The 22,904-nt window shown below is 42.7% G+C and overlaps 1 protein-coding gene and 1 long non-coding RNA gene across 7 annotated transcripts in view; one reads left to right on the forward strand and one right to left on the reverse strand.

Moving 5' to 3' along the window:
• Positions 1 to 6,640: 6,640 nt before the first annotated feature.
• On the reverse strand, positions 6,641 to 12,205 carry LOC149270104 (uncharacterized). The gene is made up of 3 exons (XR_016269503.1): positions 12,008 to 12,205; positions 9,768 to 9,819; positions 6,641 to 8,366 (listed from the first exon to the last, which is right to left on the reverse strand). It is a non-coding gene; the product is annotated as an uncharacterized LOC149270104 (long non-coding RNA).
• A 46-nt stretch (positions 12,206 to 12,251) lies between these two features.
• The window catches only part of dpr19 (defective proboscis extension response 19), a 99,373-nt gene continuing 88,720 nt past the window's right edge, over positions 12,252 to 22,904 (forward strand). The window contains exons 1-2 of one of the 6 annotated variants that reach the window (XM_089465843.1): positions 12,254 to 12,527; positions 13,503 to 13,621. Coding sequence is in view for 1 of the 6 variants with exons in the window: in XM_089465848.1 (XP_089321974.1) it covers positions 12,476 to 12,527 (52 nt within the window). In the remaining 5 variants the exon portion in view is untranslated. Of the gene's footprint in view, positions 12,528 to 12,923; positions 13,189 to 13,502; positions 13,622 to 22,904 lie in introns of those variants that run through there. The other 5 variants (XM_089465844.1, XM_089465848.1, XM_089465842.1 and 2 more) reach the window with 5 other exon arrangements.

Raw genomic sequence — 22,904 nt, forward strand, 5'->3', positions numbered from 1 at the left:
GGGATCGAAAGTATCTAGCCGATACGACTCCCTCCACAATGTTGACGCCCTGGCAGGTGGCTCACCTATTGTGAACAAAAGTGCCGTATGATCGCTGCCTGTATAGCTATCGCAATGGCTCCATGTTGCTCCCCGAAAGAGGGATGAAGTGACAAAAGTAATGTCGATAACAGACCCGTATCCCGCCCGACTGAAGGTGTACTCATGGCCAGTGTTGAGCAGTGCAACATCTAGTGTCGCGAAGATCTCCAGTAGGATACGACCTCTGGCATTTGTTGTTGGGCTACCCCATTCTAGCGCCCAGGAGTTAAAATCTCCAGCTATAATGGCCTTCCGACCCCTGGCATCCTCGGCAAGCTCGTCGAGCACCGTCGTGAATTCACTGAGCTGCATGCTGGGGGCCAGATAGCAACTGTAAAGCCACAAGCTACCATATCGGCCACGTACGAACCCATTGAATGACTTAACATTCGAAAGTACGTTCGTTGAGTTGCCGCATACCCACAACGCAGCTTTGCCATTAACGTCTGTTGACCATGTCCTAGGGCAGCTGGTTCTACAGTGGTGAGGCTCACTGAGAAAAGCTACATCTATATATTTTTCCCTAATGGTCTGCTCTAGAAGATCTTGGGCAGCAACACAATGATTTAAGTTAAGCTGCAAAAACCTTAACATTTCATTTTACGAGCAGCTTCACGGTAAGATGGGCACTTGAAGCTGCCTGCTGAATGGTCCGTCTGCTTTTCACCTTTCCGGATGCAGAGGCTACATTTTGGTGGCTTGGTGCATGCTTTGGCACTGTGACCCATCTCTCCACACCTGAAACAGGCGCCCTTTAAGTCACAGTCGCTGCCGCAGTTTGCTGCCATATGACCGTAATCGAGGCACTTGAAACAGCGTTTAGGCTGCTCCACGGCTCGGATACGGCAAACTACCCATCCTATTCTAATTTTGGACAGCTCGAGCAGAGTTTTAGCTTTCCCAATTGGAAGAGCAACCGTAGCTCTTTGCTGTCCACCGAAAGCTGGCCGAAGCGATTTGATAGCCTCAATGGGGAGTGAGCTATCCTTCAACTCCACCCTAACTGCCTCCAAGATCTCCTCTTTGGTCGCTAACTCATCTAGATCGCGAATCTCAACTTGCGCCGATTCGGTAAGTGTTTTAACTACCGCTCGGTCTCCCAAGGCCTTGCCTACAGCTTCGTGCAGAGCCTCAGCGCTATGCTCCGGCTTCCTACTCAGTTGCAGTAAAAGGTCCCCCTTAGCTGTCTTCCTAATGCCTTGAACGTCGCTGCTCAGATGCTTCAAATTTGGGTCGTTTTTAACTACACGAAGCATGTCCGCATAGCTGCAACCCCCTACGCCTGAAATCGCAATCGCGTCAGTCCTGGGACGTTTTTGCATAGGCTTTCGCCCTTTGACGACTGTCCAGCTGCTCTGGTTTGTCTGTCGGGCGGCCTGGTTTGAAGTTTTAGATTCAGCTGTAGCCCGTAGAGCCATTGGTTCTTTTGGGTTCGCTGCACTTCTATTGGGCCTCGGCTTTTTTGAGGGAGTTTTCCTCTGTTCGGAGGCAACTTCCCTCGACCGCTTGGGAGTATTGCTACCTACTGTAGCACTAATGCTCGCTGCCTTAAAGTTTTCGCCTACTTTTTTGAGTGGCGTGGTCTGCACCTCACAGTTTTTAACCGAACGGTTGCAGAACGCTTCGGCCGTCTTGTGAAGGCTGACCAGCCTAGCCAGCTCCTCTCTCATTAAGGCATTTATATGCCGCTGACCCCCAAATAAGGCAGACAAACCCTCTAGTGTAGCTCCTATTTGAGCTAACGCTTCTTTTAGTGACTTGGGTGCCTGGCACTCAGCCACTGGAGCCTGGATAGAAGTCGACGGCTGCGCCAACACCCTCTGTTGTTGCTGCGGCGATCGCTGCAACGAGGAACGACGCGCAAAAGCTTGCAGCTCGTCCTCCATCATGGCATCCATTTCTGCTCCGACTACCACGGCGTGAAGCCTGTAGTGGGCAATGGCTACTACTATAATCTGAGTTTACAACCCGCAGTAACTTAAACTCAACTTGACTACAGCGAGAGCCCGAAAGTATGCACTACTTTTAATAACTGCTACTTCACTCCAGCAGCTAGGTTGCTGTCTTTGCTAAGGCTTAGCAACTCACCAACGTTAGTGAGCAGCTGATTGCCCGATGCAATTTCCAGCACTACTAACAGCTGTTAGAGTGAATGCACCTGATTTTTCTTATTGCGCAAGTGTGACGCCTAAAGTAACAAAATTTACGCGCCCACAAAAGACAAGGAAAGGAAAGAAGCCCTGACGCCAAAACACTGACGCTATCGCCCCCCCTCTCTTGCACCACCGAATTATACCGCTTGGGAATTCCACGAACCGCCGCGCAGTAAGTCTCTGGTAGTTTTTTTGAGGTCGCTGGGTACGCCGCGCCCACAGCAAACACGTTGACTTCAGTTCTTTCCACTTTCACAGGGGAAAACACAGTTCAAGCTATTGTCTACGATGGACCACGATGACATCGACCGCACTCCGTGTGTGTGTGTGTGTGTGTGTGTGTGTGTGTGTGTGTATGTGTGTGTGTATGTGTGTCTGTATGCGTGTGTGTGTATGTGTGCCTGTGTGTGCGTTTGTGTGTGTATGCATGTGTGAGTGTATGTGTGTCGCAGTTCGCAGTTCGCAGTTCGTGTCGTGTTTCTTATGTAAGCTGAAAGACGCGAAAAATTATTGAAATATCTATTGCTCCAAGGGTTCAGGGGATCTCGTAGTCGAGCAGTCTCGACTAGAGCTTTTTTACTTGTTTTATATTCATTTATCGACAAAATTATATAACAAATTGCAAGTTGCGTGGTGGCTAGGATAGCGCGCGGTGCTTGCGGGACGGCCGTAAAGCATTGCTTCGCAAGCACTATGCGCTACCTTAGCCTGGGACAGCTCGTCTTGTTGTGTGCCGCAAGCTCGAGCCCAGCTCCTGTCAACCAGCTTCGTATGCGATTTATACTTTCACTGCACATATCCTCTGTATCTTTGAGCTCCTTTCCTCTGGCTACGACAGCTACATCATCAGCAAAACCAATGGTGTGCGCGCCTGCTGGTAGTTCCAAGCGCAGTACGCCGTCGTACATGAAGTTCCATAGGAGAGGCCCCAGCACTAAGCCTTGGGGTACTCCAGCTGACACTGTATGAGTTTGGGGACCCTCACTCACTTTAGGGATATTATATTGTGACAGCGCATTTAGTATCATATCCCAACTAGCTATATTGAAGGCATTCTTTACATCTAGGGTCGCGATGATGCAGTATTCCTTCGTCCCGTGCCTCCATCTGGTGCCTTGAATAGCAGAAGTGGCCAGACCGACAACTTTGTTAAGCGCGTCCGTTGTTGACCGGGCCTTCCGGAATCCAAATTGGTTTGGTGACAGGTCTCCGGCGCTTGCAATCGCAGTCTCCAGCCTAGAGCAGATCAGTTTCTCAAACACCTTTCCCATGGTGTCTAAGAGACAGATCGGTCTGTACGAAGATGGCTCATCTAGTGGTTTGCCAGCCTTGTGTAGCAATACCAGATTCTGGGCTTTCCATTTTGCCGGGAACGTCTCTTGGATCAGGCATTCATTAAATAATTCGGCGAACGTACTTGGGTGCAAGGCGAGGGCTAGCTTTAGCGCACGATTTGGGATCCCGTCCGGCCCTGGAGCTGTGTTGGTTCTAAGACCTCGGAGAACTACTGATATTTCTTCCTCTGTAACTAAAACAATTTCAGTGCTCGTTGAGCCCTGATCAGCAGACTCGGACTCAGGGGCGTGAATGGAGCTTAAACTTTCTGGAAAGAGTGTTTCCACAATCGATTTAAGCTCCAGACGATCCGTAGGCTGTACCTGTCTACCTGCGTATAGTCTTTTAACTATTATCTTATATGCCCTGCCCCAAGGGTCATATTCGGCTGAGTCGCACAACTGTAAAAAACATTCTCTTTTGCTTGCCCGAATGGCCTTCTTCAGCTGTCTTCTAGCTGCCTGGTAAGCTAACTGTTTCTCAAAAAACGTTGACCTACCGCGAGCCCGTTGGTAGCTTCTTCTCGCCTGGATGCATTTGCGACGAATGTCACCTATTTGCGTATTCCACCAATACGTAGGCTCATGTTGTCGCGTGAACTGCTTGCGACGTAACATGCTGCTATTGCAGGCACACTGTATTTGGGCTACCATTTGGCATGCTCTGGCTTCAGCATTACCAATTGTACCCAGAGACTGAATGGCCTCTGAAAAGACCGCGGGATCAAAAGTATCCAGCCGATACGACTCCCTCCACAAGGTTGACGCCCTGGCAGGTGGCCTATTGTGAACAGAAGTGCCGTATGATCGCTGCCTGTATAGCTATCGCAATGGCTCCATGTTGCTTCCCGAAAGAGGGATGAAGTGACAAAAGTAATGTCGATAACAGATCCGTATCCCGCCCGACTGAAGGTGTACTCATGGCCAGTGTTGAGCAGTGCAACATCTAGTGTCGCGAAGATCTCCAGTAGGATACGACCTCTTGCATTTGTTGTGGGGCTACCCCATTCTAGCGCCCAGGAGTTAAAATCTCCAGCTATAATGGCCTTCCGACCCCTAGCATCCTCGGCAAGCTCGTCGAGCACCGTCGTGAATTCACTGAGCTGCATCCTGGGGACCAGATAGCAACTGTAAAGCCATAAGCTACCATATCGGCCACGTACGAACCCATTGAATGACTTAACATTCGAAAGTACGTTCGTTGAGTTGCCGCATATCCACAACGCAGCTTTGCCATTAACGTCTGTTGACCATGTCCTAGGGCAGCTGGTTCTACAGTGGTGAGGCTCACTGAGAAAAGCTACATCTATACATTTTCCCTAATGGTCTGCTCTAGAAGATCTTGGGCAGCAACACAATGATTTAAGTTAAGCTGCAAAAACCTTAACATTTCATTTTACGAGCAGCTTCACGGTAAGATGGGCACTCGAAGCTGCCTGCTGAATGGTCCGTCTGCTTTTCACCTTTCCGGATGCAGAGGCTACATTTTGGTGGCTTGGTGCATGCTTTGGCACTGTGACCCATCTCTCCACACCTGAAACAGGCGCCCTTTAAGTCACAGTCGCTGCCGCAGTTTGCTGCCATATGACCGTAATCGAGGCACTTGAAACAGCGTTTAGGCTGCTCCACGGCTCGGATACGGCAAACTACCCATCCTATTCTAATTTTGGACAGGTCGAGCAGAGTTTTGGCTTTCCCAATTGGAAGAGCAACCGTAGCTCTTTGCTGTCCACCAAAAGCTGGCCGAAGCGATTTGATAGCGTGAGCTATCCTTCAACTCCACCCTAATTGCCTCCAAGATCTCCTCTTTGGTCGCTAACTCATCTAGATCGCGAATCTCAACGTGAGCCGATTCGGTAAGTGTTTTAACTACCGCTCGGTCTCCCAAGGCCTTTCCTACAGCTTCGTGCAGAGCCTCAGCGCTATGCTCCGGCTTCCTACTCAGTTGCAATAAAAGGTCCCTCTTAGCTGTCTTCCTAATGCCTCGAACGTCGCTGCTCAGATGCTTCAAATTTGGGTCGCTTTTAACTACACGAAGCATGTCCGCATAGCTGCAACCCCCTACGCCTGAAATCGCAATCGCGTCAGTCCTGGGACGTTTTTGCATAGGCTTTCGCCCTTTAACGACTGTCCAGCTGCTCTGGTTTGTCTGTCGAGCGGCCTGGTTTGAAGTTTCAGCTGTAGCCCGTAGAGCCATTGGTTCTTTTGGGTTCGCTGCACTTCTATTGGGCCTCGGCTTTTTTGAGGGAGTTTTCCTCTGTTCGGAGGCAACTTCCCTCGACCGCTTGGGAGTATTGCTACCTACTGTAGCACTAATGCTCGCTGCCTTAACGTTTTCGCCTACTTTTTTGAGTGGCGTGGTCTGCACCTCACAGTTTTTAACCGAACGGTTGCAGAACGCTTCGGCCGTCTTGTGAAGGCTGACCAGCCTAGCCAGCTCCTCTCTCATTAAGGCATTTATATGCCGCTGACCCCCAAATAAGGCAGACAAACCCTCTAGTGTAGCTCCTATTTGAGCTAACGCTTCTTTTAGTGACTTGGGTGCCTGGCACTCAGCCACTGGAGCCTGGTTAGAAGTCGACGGCTGCGCCAACACCCTCTGTTGTTGCTGCGGCGATCGCCGCAACGAGGAACGACGCGCAAAAGCTTGCAGCTCGTCCTCCATCATGGCATCCATTTCTGCTCCGACTACCACGGCGTGAAGCCTGTAGTGGGCAATGGCTACTAATATAATCTGAGTTTACAACCCGCAGTAACTTAAACTCAACTTGACTACAGCGAGAGCCCGAAAGTATGCACTACTTTTAATAACTGCTACTTCACTCCAGCAGCTAGGTTGCTGTCTTTGCTAAGGCTTAGCAACTCACCAACGTTAGTGAGCAGCTGATTGCCCGATGCAATTTCCAGCACTACTAACAGCTGTTAGAGTGAATGCACCTGATTTTTCTTATTGCGCAAGTGTGACGCCTAAAGTAACAAAATTTACGCGCCCACAAAAGACAAGGAAAGGAAAGAAGCCCTGACGCCAAAACACTGACGCTATCGCCCCCCCTCTCTTGCACCACCGAATTATACCGCTTGGGAATTCCACGAACCGCCGCGCAGTAAGTCTCTGGTAGTTTTTTTGAGGTCGCTGGGTACGCCGCGCCCACAGCAAACACGTTGACTTCAGTTCTTTCCACTTTCACAGGGGAAAACACAGTTCAAGCTATTGTCTACGATGGATCACGATGACATCGACCGCACTCCGTGAAAACGCAACTCGAACTCTGTATGTGTATGTGTGTGTGTATGCGTTTGTGTATGTATGCGTGTGTGTTTGTATGTGTGTCTGTATGCCTGTGTGTGCGTACGTGCCTGTGTGTGTGTGTGTGTGCGTGTTTCTTGTGTAAGCTGAAAGACGCGAAAAATTATTGAAATATCTATTGCTCCAAGGGTTAAGGGGATCTCGTAGTCGAGCAGTCTCGACTAGAGCTTTCTTACTTGTTTAATTGTATGATTTTTATGACATCTAACAAATGCACCCTTTAAAATGGGTCCATTTAGCCAGTATATGTATGTATGTACATACACATGCTTCTTATTAAAAAGGTAAATTTCACCTGTATATGTGCAGGTACAAGGGATCGAAAATCGCACTCCAATTTGGCCACTGGGATTGATCAGGTACTACATTTTTAGCAAATATCATTCTGATAGGCAAACCCACGACCATTGAAACAAAAAAAAATCATCTACTTAAATGTAAGCGCGCCTCTTGAATTAAAACCCAAAATCGTTCACACAATTCAAAGCTGTCGTAGGCACACGTCAATGCTCATGTCGCATGCATACACATACATATAAACATACACACACGCACATACATATAAAGGCACTAAAATGCTTCTACAATGATTACCCCATCATTTGTGAGCATCGCGGCCCCTGCGTACACACAATCAAACATATTTCTGTAAGTGTGAGCACTTCACAAGATCGACCAAATTCAAAGGCTAGGATTTCAAATTGCTACAGCCAGCAAGGGCTTTGCACACAGGCATACAAATGCTCATTGTACATGTAGCATACTGTAAGTGTGTGTGTGCATGCTCGTCGCGAAAACATTTTCATTATGCGCACCAACGCTTTCATACTCTTCCGACAAATAATAACGAAAACGCATGGCAAACGGCTTAAAGAGTTCGGAATACCCTTCACACAGAAGGGAAGGCATGGGTTCTTGCTGCAAAGAAATTTCAACTTTCGTGAGCTGCTGCTTGTGCTCACAATGTGAGTCTCACATGCATACATACATATTCACATTTGAGAGAGCAGAGAGCATCGAGAGAGAGAGAGAGAGAGAGAACAAGGGAAACATTGAGCATAGAGGCATCTTTTGTTCAACATTTGACCATCTCGGTCGAGCGCATGAAGCGAAATGATTGTGCTTTCGTATATTTTAGTAACCCAAACCTAAAAGTGAGGAGCCGAGCGAATACGAAGTTGTCTGGGGTGTTAACGCTCGACAAAAAGTGTGCAAAACGCTTTACACTACGTGTCCGGTCTATGTGTTCTCTGGTTAGTGTCTCTGTTTAGTGAGAAAACTAAAATAACTGGCCTCTTCCATGTCACAGTTTATTTCGTGCACTTTACTTTTAATGACTTTATTGTCCAAAAATTCTTAAATTAGGACTTTTTTACCTCCTTTTGTTTAATCACCTCTTTTAATCGTGATTCGATCGAGTTTAACAATTTAACAATTTCGCTGGTGATTTTTGGCCATTCCTCCAATAGGGCCATTTTGACGTCCAAAAATCTGTAAATTCAATTTAATGTTTTTTGTTTGCTTACTAAATATCTAACGAAATTTAATTTGTCTTCAATTTTAATTTATCGATTAAATTTTGTGAGGCGGTGATCGGCGAGCCGCCTCACAGTTATTTTAACATGTACATATGTATGAACGCGTCGATCCCAGATGATATAAGAGTTAGAGACTTGAGATTTTTATACCCTGAACCCATTTTCAATGGGAAATCAGCGTATAATGGTTTTGTTGAAATGTATGTAACAGGGAGAAGGAGGCGTGGACCCCACAAAGTATATATATTCTTGATCAGGATGACGAGCTGAGTTGATTTGGCCCTGTCCGTCTGTCCGTCTGTCTGTCCGTATGTATGAACGCGTCGATTTCAGAAGATATAAGAGCTAGGGACTTCAAATTCTTTTTTTATCGATAAAAAACCTTATCGAAAACCAGTTATAAAATTATATCATCTACACCTTTATTGCTAGAGTCTCCAAATTTTTAATGTATGCTTATATGCAATTTATACAATTTCGGTTTTTGTTAAAATTTACCCCCCACCTCTATATTCACCCCCTCACCCACACTTTTGTAAAAAGCGTATTTCAAATACTAGAGACTTGTGCTTTGGCAATTACATGCATATTCATGTTATAATCATAATCTGAAAGTTTCATGAAGATCGTACATCCATAAAAAAAGTTATTAAGCAATTAAGTTCTCATAGTAAGCGCACACTGCAGCCCATGCGTGTTTATGCGTGGGTGCTTGTGTGTGTATGTGTTTGTGTATGTGTGTGTATGTGTTTGTGTATGTGTGTGTGTATGTGAGTGTGTGTATGCGTTTGTGTCTGTATGCGTGTGTGTATGTATGCCTGTGTGTGCGTACGTGCGTGTGTGTGTGTGTGTGTGTGTGTGTGTGTGTGTGTGCGTGTTTCTTATGTAAGCTGAAAGACGCGAAAAATTATTGAAATATCTATTGCTCCAAGGGTTCAGGGGATCTCGTAGTCGAGCAGTCTCCTCGACTAGAGCTTTCCTACTTGTTTTTTTTTTAATTTACCCCCTCACCGACACATTTGTAAAAGGCGTATTTCAAGTACTAGAGACTTGTGCTTTGTACATACATTTTCACCATATAATTACGCTCTGAAAGTTTCATTAAGATTGTACGTCTAGTTAGTTAGCGCAGTTAGCAGAGCGCGTTCTAAAACATGCGTGTGTATATATCTGTGCCGAAAAAAAGTGCAGAGTGATTAGAATATCAGATTGGAGAGTTCAGGGTATCTCCTAGTCGAGCATTCTCGACTAGAGTCTTCTTACTTGTTTAATGTAGTACCTTATTGATCCCAGTGGGCAAATTGGAATGCGATTTTCGATCCCTGGCACCTGCAGGTATAGAGGTGAAACTTACCTTTTACATATATACTGGCTAAGCGAACCCATTTTAAAGGGTGATATAATAACTGTAAAAGAAATGGGAAGTGCACTTGTTACTTTAGTTAGTCAGGTACTTAAATATAAACGCGATGCACATGTATGTATGTATATATATACATTTGATTGTGCGTACGCAGGGGACGCGATGTTCAGAATTATAGGATATCACTTGTGTCTATCAGCGTTGGCGTGTGCCTACCACAGCTTAGTATTGTGAGAACGATTTTGGGTTCGAATTGCAGAATTGACAAACATTTTTAGATACATTCTCAAAAAGAGAGATATTCTCCTCTTTGAGTGCGATTCTCTAATCGCCCTGATTGACAGTTTCAGCAAGATAATTACCCGAAACATTTGCCTTATCTTATGCAGGAGTGGCTCATATACCAATGCAAACAGTTAAATACACCGCCCTATGAGAATTCCAGACTAATAAGCAGCATGATGAGTTGTTAGCTGGCGGTTATTCAGTCAAATTGAGGATCAACAAAGTATTAGCATGAATCAGTGGCGATGGGAAAACAGATTACGTCCTTTTTGCCTATACTTTATTAACGAAAATTTTTGCCTATATTTATATTTTAGTTCTATGCAATTGAACCAAAGCAGATACTTCATTTTTATACCCTGAACCCATTTTCAATGGGAAATCAGGGTATAATGGGTTTGCTGAAATGTATGTAACAGGCAGAAGGAGGCGTGGCAGACCCCTTATATTCTTGATCAGGGCGACGAGCTGAGTTGATTTAGCCCTGTCCGTCCGTCTGTCCGTATATTTTAACGCGTCGATCTCAGAAAATATAAGAGCTAGAGACTTGAAATTGTTTTTCCTAGGTCCGTGTATAGCACGCGCATATCGAGTTTTGCTTTAAATATCGATAAACTGCTCCGTTATTTTGTTATCGATTAAAAACATGATCGAAAACCAGTAATAAATTTATATCTCCTACATCTTTAAAGCTAGAGTCTCCCAATTTGTTATGTGTACTTATATGCATTTTATACAATTTCGGTTTTTGTCAAAATTCACACCCCCCACCCCTAATTCACCCCCTCATAATCACAAGTACATCCACAAGAAAAGTTATTGAACAATTAAGTTCCCTTAGTAAGCCACCGCTGCAGCCAATGCGTGTTTATGCGTGCGTGCGTATCTCTGTCTGTTGAAATATCTATTGCTCCAAGGGTTCAGGGGATCTCGTAGTCGGGCACTCTCGACTAGAGCTTTCTTACTTGTTCTTATTAGAATACATGTCTTTAATAAATTTAGCTTGTCATAGCCCCCAATACAACGCGAAAATCGTCAAGACTTAAATCAATAATCAAACATTTTGGCCTACACAAAGTCCAGACCCCTAAGCCCATTAAAAATGTATGGGAAATGGTTAGATACACCACCGACTGGGATGAAGGGGTTTTGGTGTCGGATCCAGATGCGAAGTTCCGCATGCCTCTTTTGGAAAAGTGGTGGAAAGTATGCCTAAGCGCATTGCTAGTAATTATCTATTTAAAGAAAGTTTATCGAGCAAAATTTTATGTATCCAGCCAAATAACTTGAATTTAGAAACAAAAAGTGAAACAAATGATTCTACCATCTTATTTATATATTCCAAATTTCGGACAGATTTAGTAATTTTTTATGTTTTTACAAGCCAACATGTATCCATACGTCGCTCGCCACTGTATTTATAGCTGTGTTCAAAAAGGGCTCATTGAAGTTTTATTTTTCAAGTGTGCCAACACTTTTTTGGCCCACTGTATTTTGGTAGCCCGAACTTAAAAGGAGCCGTGCAAATACGAAGTTGTGAAAAAGTTTGCAAAAAGCTTTATACTACGTGTCCGGTCTATGTGTTCAGTGTAAAGTTTTTCGCCCACTTTTTTTGAGAATTGTAAACACAACTGATTTATTTGGTCGGCTCTTTAAGTTCCATACCATACCATTTTTGTTGATGTCGAAGAGTAAAGCAATTGCATGAAAACAGTCGAAAATAACACTCTCCTCATAAGTGTGTACATACATACATATGTATGTATGTACGTTGATGTTGATTTTAAGAGAAGGTACTAAACACTCTTCTCTTTCAGCTGAATCAACCCCAGGTTATAGATGTACATATGTATGTACATGCATATGGACACATAAATATCCTAAAATTCCTTCCTAAAAGTAGCGGTCAAGTTACGGGATTTTAAACTTAGGCAGCATTTAATTACCTTGGGTATTCAGTCACGTCAACATGTTTTCGAGTGTACATATGTATGTACAAAATTTATCATGTAGATATATAAGTATGTATGTACATAGAGGGTAGGTATAAATGTATGTACGTATGTGTATGAATACAGGATTCTCTTAAGTTCAAACATGTACATATGTATGTACATACATACATACATACGTATTTACATATAAATTTATACTGAGCTCGAGGTGTAGCAGTACGCACATCACTGTTCCCATTGGTTTACTTCTAAGTTTCAAGAATGCGATTGCGAGAGTTACGTAGAGTATACTTGTTAACTTTTATTTAGTCTTCGTGCAGTGCTTCGAATAAAAAGAACTTAACATAAAGAAATTTGAATAATACTGCAATTGCTTAATATAAAGTTTATCATCGCGAAAAAATGGGATGAAATGTAAAAAACAATAAAAATTATTCACAGTCCAAAACGAATACACTTATGAATATACATATGTATGTATATATTATACATACATATGTAAGACACATTTGTAAGTTCACAAATTTGTAAATACATATGTATATGTACATACATTGTATATGTGTGCAGCAAAGAATGTTTTTGTAAAATAAATAACATTCATAAATATTTGTGTGTGTGAGTGTACATATGTACATGTACATGTATGTATGTTGTACATAGTTATATATTTATTTAATACGTTCAAATGTTATATACAGTGCAGGATATGTGTTATGTCCTTGTGTTTATACATATGTATATTAAATTTTTACCAAATGTAAAGATAGGTGTTATCTATACAAAAATGTATGTACATATTTATGTACGTAAATAAATACATATGTACATATGTATGTATGTTCCTTTGTATTAATATTTGAATGGATGCATCAACACTAGGGTGACCATCCATCCTGGAATTCCGGGTGTCCCGACCTGACACGAAATTGTTCCGGTTTTCTAATGTTTCGCTAATAAAATACATGTAGTCATGTTGACAAAATACAAACTTAAAGAAGTTTGTGTTGAGACAAGTCAAGAATTATGTTTAGAAAAACAACGCAGATAAGGTAATACAGTTTTTTGCAACAAACGTACACTCGTGCTGTTACTCGGAAGTATTAAAAATAGCGCAAATTTCGAAATGGTTGTTTTCTTCCTAATACACAGGGGTCAAACGAAAGAAATATGTAAGTTACTGGTAGAGAATGTTAAAAACATCCATATCAGTTCAATTGAATTTTGTGGACATAAAAACATTAAATATTGATGAAAGAAATGTTATGTATGTATATACATATGTACATATGCAGTGTGGAAAAGTATGTCAGGCAATCATGACTATTCATATACATACATACATACATACATATGTATATGGGTGTTGTGGAATTAGTCCCAAGATAATGTAATTATGCTAAATATGAAATAAGTAAAAGTTCAATGTACATATGTGTGAATCTGTGTAACAAATGATTTATTTCAAATGTTTTTTTTTGTAAAGGTTGACAGTCCCGGAATGGGCTCTGGCCCAGATGGTCACCCTAATCAAAACTCGTGTTTTTGTGTGTATTGTATACATATGCATACACATACATACATACTCTATTGTTGCTGCTTAAGGTATTTATTGCTATAAAATATTTAACAAGTAGGAAAGCTCTAGTCGAGACTGACTGCCACGAGATCCCCTGAACGCTTCGAGCAACTGCTATGTATGTATTTCAAATCATTTTTCGCGTATACATACATATGTACATATGTATGTATCTGCTTTCACAAGAAACACACACACGCACACACACACTTACGCATAAACACGCATGGGCTGCAATGTGCGATTACTATGTGAACTTGATTGTTATACCATGAACCCATTGAAAAAAAATGAGAAATCCGGGTATAATGGTTTTGTTGAAATGTATCACAAAAAATCACAAAAAATCGATAGCTCATCCAGTTATTTTATAATCTATAAAACCCATAGCTCGCAAATAACTTTTAACACTTTTTCGTTGTCTGCAAAAAAGTGTCTTTCACTGACACAATCAAAAAAAAACTCAGACAGAAACTGTTTTTGTCGCGTCTGGCTTAGCTCGCTCGCGCTCTGAGAGAGACAGTTATTTCTTTTTTCGTTTTGCTCAAGTCAAACACTGATCGTTTGCTTGAAATAAATGAAGCAAACTGTCAGTTGCGGTTGTATGGGTAATCACGCGCGATTGTTGTGTTCTTTTCCCGAAGGCAAAGATCATTTCTGTTGAGTTCTTTAGTCAAACTGTTTTTTGCTGAGAGTCTTTGTGTGAGCGAAAGCCGTATTACTCTTTACGCGACACTCATATATATCCTACATCTTTAAAGCTAGAGTCTCCAAATTTTAAATGTAGATTTATATGCATTTTATACAATTTCGGTTTTTGTTAACCCACATATTTGTAAAAGACTTATTTCAAATACTAGAGACTTGTGGCAAATGCATGCATAGCATGGATATCATAATCTGAAATTTTCATGAAAAAAGTACATCCTCAAGAAAAGTTATTAAACAATTAAGTTCGCATAGTAAGCCACCACTGCGTGCGTACGTATGTCTTTGTGTGTGCGTGTATGTGGGCATTTGCGAATAATTATTGAAATATCAGTTGCTATAAGGGTTCAGGGGATCTCGTAGTCGAGCACTCTCGACTAGAGCTTTCTTACATGTTTTTAAATGTGCGAAATTACAGCGCCGATATCAAGTGTTTGAAGCTGACGAGCTTTTTCGACAACTCTGGCTCCAATCATTTACGAAGGCAAAAAATAAAAACCAAAACGATATAATTTAGCTTATTATTTATTAATTTAATGCCGAGACTGTGGACAATGTTTAGGCAAAGTTATTTCGAGGGTGACAAATTTGTAGGTGTTTTGCGAATGAAGACTATTTTTGTATAGAGTTTAAAAGAATATAAATAAAGAGGAGTATGCAATTAACAGAGCGGATGAGATTTACATATGTATGTGTGTTATGCTTTGTTATGTGCAAGAGTGCGCTAACAGCGAATGAGAATGACAAAGGCAAGAGATTAACTTATTTAACTATTAAGAGCAATTATTAGCTGCTGCGCCGAACATCCTCCCCACCGTTAAAATACCATGACTTTTAACAGGATCATCAACCGGAAGGACGCACAGCTTATTGACAGCTCGACGTGTAGTTCCAGTGGGTGTACGCAGAACAGCGACTCTCACGGCTCCATCGGCTCCAGCAATGATCTCAACGACCCGGGCTAATGGCCACTTCAAAGGTGGCAGGTTTTCGTCTTTTACACAGACGACATCGTTGACCTTGATAGAAGGCCGTGGGGTCCGCCATTTTCCACGCTGTTGCAGAATTGTGAGGTATTCCTCACTCCATCGCTTCCAAAACAACTGCTGTATGTATGTCATACGCTGCCAGCGATCGAGGCGATTGCAGTTAATCTGAGATAGATCTGGTTCGGGGAAGTCGATAAGTGGTCGACCAATCAGGAAATGCCCTGGAGTGAGAACTCCAAGATCATCAGGGTTTTCTGAAATTGGAACAAGAGGACGAGAATTGATTATAGCCTGAATTTGGCACACCAATGTGCGCAGTTCATCGAAACCAAGAAGTGCCGATCCCATAGACCGATATAGGTGCCTTTTAGCTGTCTTCACTGCTGCCTCCCAAAGACCGCCAAAATGTGGCGAACGAGGAGGTATGAATTTCCAATCGAAGCTGTTGTTGATGCAGTAGTTGTGAACTTCAGTACGATGTTCCTGGCTCAAAAATAAACGTCTCAGATCCGCCAATTCGTTCCGTGCACCCACAAAGTTGGTTGCGTTGTCTGACCAGATGCATGTTGGAATGCCGCGCGTACTAACGAAACGCTTGAGGGCGCCCAAAAAGGCAGCTGTCGACAGATCCTTTGCAAGCTCCAGCCATACAGCCTTAGTTGTGAAACAAACGAACACGCAGACGTAGCATTTTACTGATGCTCTATTTCGTCCATCGGGCTTGTAATAAAAAGGTCCACAATAGTCAACTCCAGTGATTGTGAATGCCGGTGAGCACTGTGCACGCTCCTTAGTAGACCAAAATCATCCATAAACGGAAATAGCGAAAGAATGGCGCTTGACGAGTGTATATTCCTTCCATTCTGTAGGGCAGAGTATTCCGGTTGCAACTGAGCTCTTTGAGCAAGACGACATAATAGGAACGATCCTTGACGCAGATCATCCGATGATAACTCAGGTGATTTTATTTTCCGGATGAATTTATGAACATAACCAAAGATTCGCTTCATTATTCCGAATGAATTTATGTACTTGAATGACAAAGAGATGTCCACATGCTCTGCCGACAGCAAGACTCTTTGACGCATTTCAGGCAAGCATGCTTCAGGCAAGCAGTGCCTAGGCCAATAACATTTTTCCTCTTGCAAAAAAGAAGTTCCATGCATCCATAATTTCGAGTGCAAGAGCTCTAACGGTGCTGCTCCTTTAGATAACATATCTGCAGGATTCATCTCAGTTGGCACGTAATGCCACTCCATGCCGATTGTGAGCTGCTGTATGGCACAAACCTTGTTAGCAACAAAAACATTGAATTTGGATGGCTCTTCCTTTAGCCAAGACAAGACCACCGCTGAATCTGACCAGCAATGCATCTCACATTCGAACAAGTTCAGTTTCTCTATATCGCTTATCAAGTTCGCAAGCAGAAATGCAGCGCATAACTCAAGCTTAGGCACAGTGAGGGTCTTTAGTGGGGCGACTCTAGCCTTGGAACAGAGTAGATGCACTTTAACAGCATTATTCTTCGATGACCGAACATAAACACAAGAGCCATAGGCCTGAAGGCTAGCATCACAGAAGGCATGTAATTCAACTCTTGCTTTAAGTTGGAGTACATAACGAGGAAATGTTGCATTGCGCACTTGATGAAAGTCCTTACAAAATTCGCTCCAAATCGTTTCCAATGATTGTGGTAGACTCTCATCCCATTGTAGCTTGTCTCTCCACATGCGTTGCAAGATGATTTTTGCCCTAGTTAATGTTGGTCCGATCAAACCTAACGGATCGTAGCATCGCGCAATGGTTGACAGAACTGAACGTTTGTGTGTTTTCCAACACTAATTTTGGGCTCGAAAGTGAATACGAAGCTATCCTTTCGAGGCTCCCAGATGAGTCCAAGAGTTTTTGTCACATCGGTCCCATCGCCGAGTTTGAGAAAACTCTCCTGCTCGATTTCTGGAACTCCGCGAAGAATGTTGATTGAGTTTGAGCACCATTTTCTCAATTTGAAGTTGCCTCGCTCAAGAAGATTTTTAGTTTGTTCCATTATGTCGCGAACTTCTTCAACTGAATCGCCTCCTGAGATCAGATCGTCATAGAAATCTCGCAAAACAGTTTTAGCTCCTAGGGGGTATGATGACGACTCATCCATTGCTAATTGGTGCATTGCACGAATAGCCAAAAAAGAAGCGGGCTTGGTCCCATAAGTGACGGTATTCAATTTGAAGACTAGAATGTCGTCGTCTGATGAGTTTCGCCATAAGATACATTGAAGCGTTCCATCAGGCTCTGAAACCTTCACACACCTATACATTTTACTAATATCACCTGTAAGTGCAATGGAAAATGTGCGAAAACGAACGAGTGTGTGAAACAATGTAGCTTGTATGGTCGGTCCTGACATAAGAATATCATTTAATGAAAGCCCAGATGTGGTAACAGCCGAACCGTCGAATACCACTCTCAGCTTTGTTGTCGAACTTTCTTCCTTGTATACACAATGATGAGGCAAGAAGTATTTGCATTTAGAGATCAATATATTCTTTCATAAATGCAGAGTATTTTTCCTTCATAGCATGATTTCTAGCAAACTTACGCTCCAAATTTAAGAGCCGACGCTTGGCCTGCACATAAGAGTCGCCCAAAGATTCGAAGCCATGTTTTTTTGGCTAGCAGACTAAGTATTCCCCTGAAGACAATCGACAATGAGTTGCGATGAAGTGCTGCTGACAGTGGAGCTCCTCTGTTGTTACCTTGGCGATAGGCTCGAAAACGTGCTCCACTTCCCAAAATTGACGAACCAAATAATCAAGCCGAGCGCTGTGTTTGGTATCATCCCAAAGTCTTTGAGTTGCGATGAACGATGAGAGTTTGGGGGCCGATCGCCCGCCACCTGATATGATCCAACCGAGTTGAGTTTTCTGCAAGACTGGCAACCCAAATGCCAACATAATTTGCCCAATACACAACAGCTCAAACAAAAGACCAGCTCCGATGAGAAGATCAATCCGCTGTGACTTATAAAATAAGGGATCAGCTAACTTTATATTTGAGGGTATGTTCCAACTATTAGTAGACATTGAAATTCCAGGCTGATTATCTGTAATCGTCTTGGCGATGATTGCGCTGATGGTAGTTGAGTAATCTGAAATCCGCGATTTCAGAACGAGATCGACTGAGTATCCTTCAGTTGAGAAGCTAGCATCTTCAATGCCAGAAACTGCAGTAAGCGACTTTCTTTTTCGGAGCTGAAGCTGATTAGCGAATTGCGTGGTAACAAAGTGAAGTTGAGATCCTGAATCTAAGAGTACACGACACGGAACGAATGTTCCAGCTCGATTCTTAACAATGATTATAGCAGTGGCTAGAAGCACAACATCAGACGAATGAGGCGACAGATGGGCTTGAGGCAAAGAAGGTGACATTGCAACCATAGCAGAGGAATGTATTGCATTTGTTTGTTGGACAGTGTTGGATGTATCTACTGAAGATTGATTGTAATGCAATAAGGTATGGTGCTTCGATTGACAAGTGCGGCAGGTACTAGATTTGCAATCTTTCAGCTGATGCCCCTTTCTTAGGCAATTTAGGCACAGAGCGAGTCTCTTGGCCTCCTTATATCGTGCAATGGGTGGCAATTGCTCAAAACGCTTACATTGAAATATCATGTGGCTCGTGTCTTCGCAAAAGACACAACGACTGGGAGTTTTGGAAGCAACAAATGATTTTCTTAAATGTGTACTCACGATCTTTTCTGACTTGCCAACCTGACCATCCTGCAAAACTTAATCCACATTTTCAAGCATTCGACACCGCTCTTGCAAGAACGTTGACAACTTGGCCCACGACGGTAACTCATTTGCTGATGATCGTTCCTCCCATTTGGCCTGAGTGCATTTGTCCAATTTCTGCAACACTGTTTGCACGATGATACAATCAGCGACTTCTTCCCTCGATGCAAGAGAATCCATAGCACGAATGTGAGATGTAACCTTATCCGCCAACTGCCTCAGTCTGCCCACAGATGAATCTGCCTTATCAAGCCCAAATATCGCTCTGATGTGTGCCTGTAAAATAAAACGTTTATTATCAAATCGACGTTGAAGAATATCCAGAGCGACGCTATTGTTAGCCCTATTTATTTCCAATGAGCCGATGGTATCCAGCGCAGCACCACTTAAGCAGGACCGAAGATGTTGGAGCTTCTCAATAGGGCTGAGATCAGAGCCAGCATCTATGATCGTTTTGAACATAGAGAAAAAGTTTTCCCACTCAGTATAGATTCCACTAAATTTTGGCAATTCCAACTGCGGCAAACGCGACCGATTTGACATAATGAGCACTGGATGAGCATTTGTAAAGCTTGTATTAAGTGTCGAAGAAAACTGTTGATTTGGCCGACTTCCCAGTTCACGTTGAAGCAGGGCCTTAAACTTCAGTAGAATTGATTCAAATTTCGCAGCTAAATCACTGGATATGGACTCAAAATCTGATTCTTCTAAGTTCGTGTGAACTGCATCGAAATTTGACTCTAATTTGGTGATCGAGTCCAAAAGTACTCGTAAATCACACGAATCGATATGGCTTAATTTGTCCGCGTCTGATTCGGCATATAGACTTTCGAGTTTATCGAACAGCGCTTTCGTTTTACGCTTTAGATAAGTGACCTGAGATGCAGGCACTTGATCAGCACTCGATTCTAAATTATTCATTTTTTTTATTTTAGTCACAAATGTAGTCAATTATGTTCACTTTTGCAAAAGCACTTGCAATTGTAACGCTAATGTACAAGCTAATAGTTCCACTTATGCACATATAATTTATCTGCACATTTTATATGCAAGCCCACTGTACGTATATACATATGTATGTACGTGTGTGATCGAGACAACTATTTTCGGAATAGCTGTGCAGACGCTACATAAAAGGCGCTAAACGCGATGATCCACGGACGAAAGAAAAAATGATAAAGATAATCAGAATGCAAAGCCACTGCATGCAGATTATCTGAGTTTTGATTTATGTATGTGTGTGTGTGGTTGTGTGTCTTCTACGATTGACACAGCCTTTTAGGTTTGCGCGCTTTCTATGCAGATGCAGCTGAGAAGGCGCCAACCGCGAAGAACGAAACGGCAATTAAAAGAGGATGCAAAAAACTCAAGACAATTGCATACACATACATATATGCAGTTCGAACGAAATGTTAAATGTTTTACAAGGTTGTGTCACAATGAAATTGATAATTTGAATGCACTATCTTGCACAAATGTTTTGTAAATTTCACTGATGAGCGACGCCAAGATGGTGTAATAACTTATAACGCGCTAAGCGAGCACCACAGAGTGTATTAGGATCACGTCGGTGTCACCAAAATGTTTGAAGCTGCCGAGCTTTTTCGACAACTCTGGCTCCAATCATTTACGAAGGCAAAAAATAAAAACCAAAACGATATAATTTAGCTCATTATTTATTAATTTAATGCCGAGTCTGTGGACACTGTTTAGGCAAAGTTATTTCGAGGGTGACAAATTTGTAGGTGTTGCGCGAATGAAGACTATTTTTGTATAGAGTTTAAAAGAATATAAATAAAGAGGAGTATGCAATTAACAGAGCGGATGAGATTTACATATGTATGTGTGTTATGCTTTGTTATGTGCAAGAGTGCGCTAACAGCGAACGAGAATGACAAAGGCAAGAGATTAACTTAAGAGAAGCTTATTTAAGTATTAAGAGCAATTATTAGCTGCTGCGCCGAACATCAAGTTTTTCATTAAAAATCGATAACTCATCCCGATCTTTTTTATACTCATTCACGAAAGTGAATCAGTATATTGGTTTTGTGCAATGTCCGTCTTGCTGTCCGTCCGTCTGTCCGTCTGTCCGTATGAACGCAATCTATTTCGGCGCTATTGAAGCTAGAGACTTGAAATTTGGAACACATACTCGTGTATATCTCCGATTTATAAAGTGTTAAAATTTTCCCGATCCGCCCACTAGGGGCGTGGCAAATCGGAAAATGCATTTTCCGATATACCAGAAATCATGTTTGTTGAAGAGCTAGAAAGCTGAAACTTGGTATGTAGGTCCGCGTTGACCACCCAAGATCACGAGCTATGGCGGATATATCTACGCCCATTGGGGGCGTGGCAAATCGGATAAAACTGTATCTCCTAAAGTTGTAAACCTAGAATGCTGAAATTTTGCACGTCAGCTAATGGTATGATTCTATAAAGTCTGAAGATAAATTATAAGTCTACGCCCGTTGGGGGCGTGGCAAATCGGACCTGAAGATATAGTGATTTTTTAAATTCTCCTATATTTTGGACACTATTGATGGCAGAGACCTCAAATTTTGTATATATACTCGGACTGATCACCCAAGACCAAAAAGTTTTGTCGGATATATGTCCGCCCACAGGGGGCGTGGCAAACCGCAAAAGTTTATATCTCCTAAAGTATAATAGCTAGAAGCTTCAAATTTGGATAGTTGAGTTACTGGTAGCCTCCTCTATCGATTCCCCAAAAATAATTTTTACGCCTCTTTAGGGGCGTGGCATATCGAAAAATACCCTGTAATTTTCACATTTTTTTAGGGTAAGCATTCAAACTTTGCAGTTAGGGTAACGTTATCTCTTTCTAAAAACTGACCAAAAATGAGGTGTCTACGCCCAGTTGGGGCGTGGCAAATCGGAAAAATCTGTATATTCTACAGTATTAGAACGAAACTTAACTACTAAATTGTTGATGGGATGTGAATGAGTATTCCGCAGTCGGTAACGCCCGACTGCAACGTTCTTACTTGTTTTATAGATAAAAACCCTTATCGAAAACCAGTTATAAAATTATATCTCCTACACCTTTATTGCTAGAGTCTCCAAATTTTTTATGTATGCTTATATGCAATTTATGCAATTTCGGTTTTCCACCCCCTCACCGCTATGTTTGTAAAAAGCGAATTTCAGATACTAGAGACTTGTGCTTTGGCAAATACATGCATATTCATGTTGATATCATAATAAGTTTTATGAAGATCGTGTGTGTGTGTGTTTTTTTTTTTTTATTCATTTATTGACAAAATTAAACAAATTGCAAGTTGCGTGGTGGCTAGGATAGCGCGCGGTGCTTGCGGGACGGCCGTAAAGCATTGTGCGCTACCTTAGCCTGGGACAGCTCGTCTTCTCGATCGCTCGACTCTGCGGAGCTCCATCATCACCGTGGCCGCGAAGGTGCTTGTTAGTTCCCAAGCTTCCTCCGATTCCAGCATGGCGTTGACTAAGTTGTCCGCTCTGATGGAGCGGCCCACTGCCTCTTCCAGACGACGCCTCTCCTCCAGGAACCGTCCACATTCGAAAAGAATGTGGTTGGCGTCTTCCACATGCCCTCGCTCGCACCAGGGGCACTCGTCAGATTCCTCGTGGCCAAAGCGCTTCAAATAGCTCCGAAAGCATCCATGACCCGAGAGGATCTGCGTAAGGTAGAAGTTAACCTCGCCATGTTTGCGGTTAACCCATGGTTCAAGCTCCGGGATGAGCTTGTACGTCCACCGCCCTTTAGCTGAGTTATTCCACCTTCTTTGCCATCGTGCAATGCTGTTCGCCCTGATAACGTTGAC

The sequence above is a fragment of the Drosophila arizonae genome, chromosome 3 (genome assembly GCF_054131065.1).
Source record: "Drosophila arizonae isolate 15081-1271.41 chromosome 3, UAZ_ARI_1.0, whole genome shotgun sequence".
Classification (NCBI taxonomy): Eukaryota; Metazoa; Arthropoda; class Insecta; order Diptera; family Drosophilidae; genus Drosophila; species Drosophila arizonae.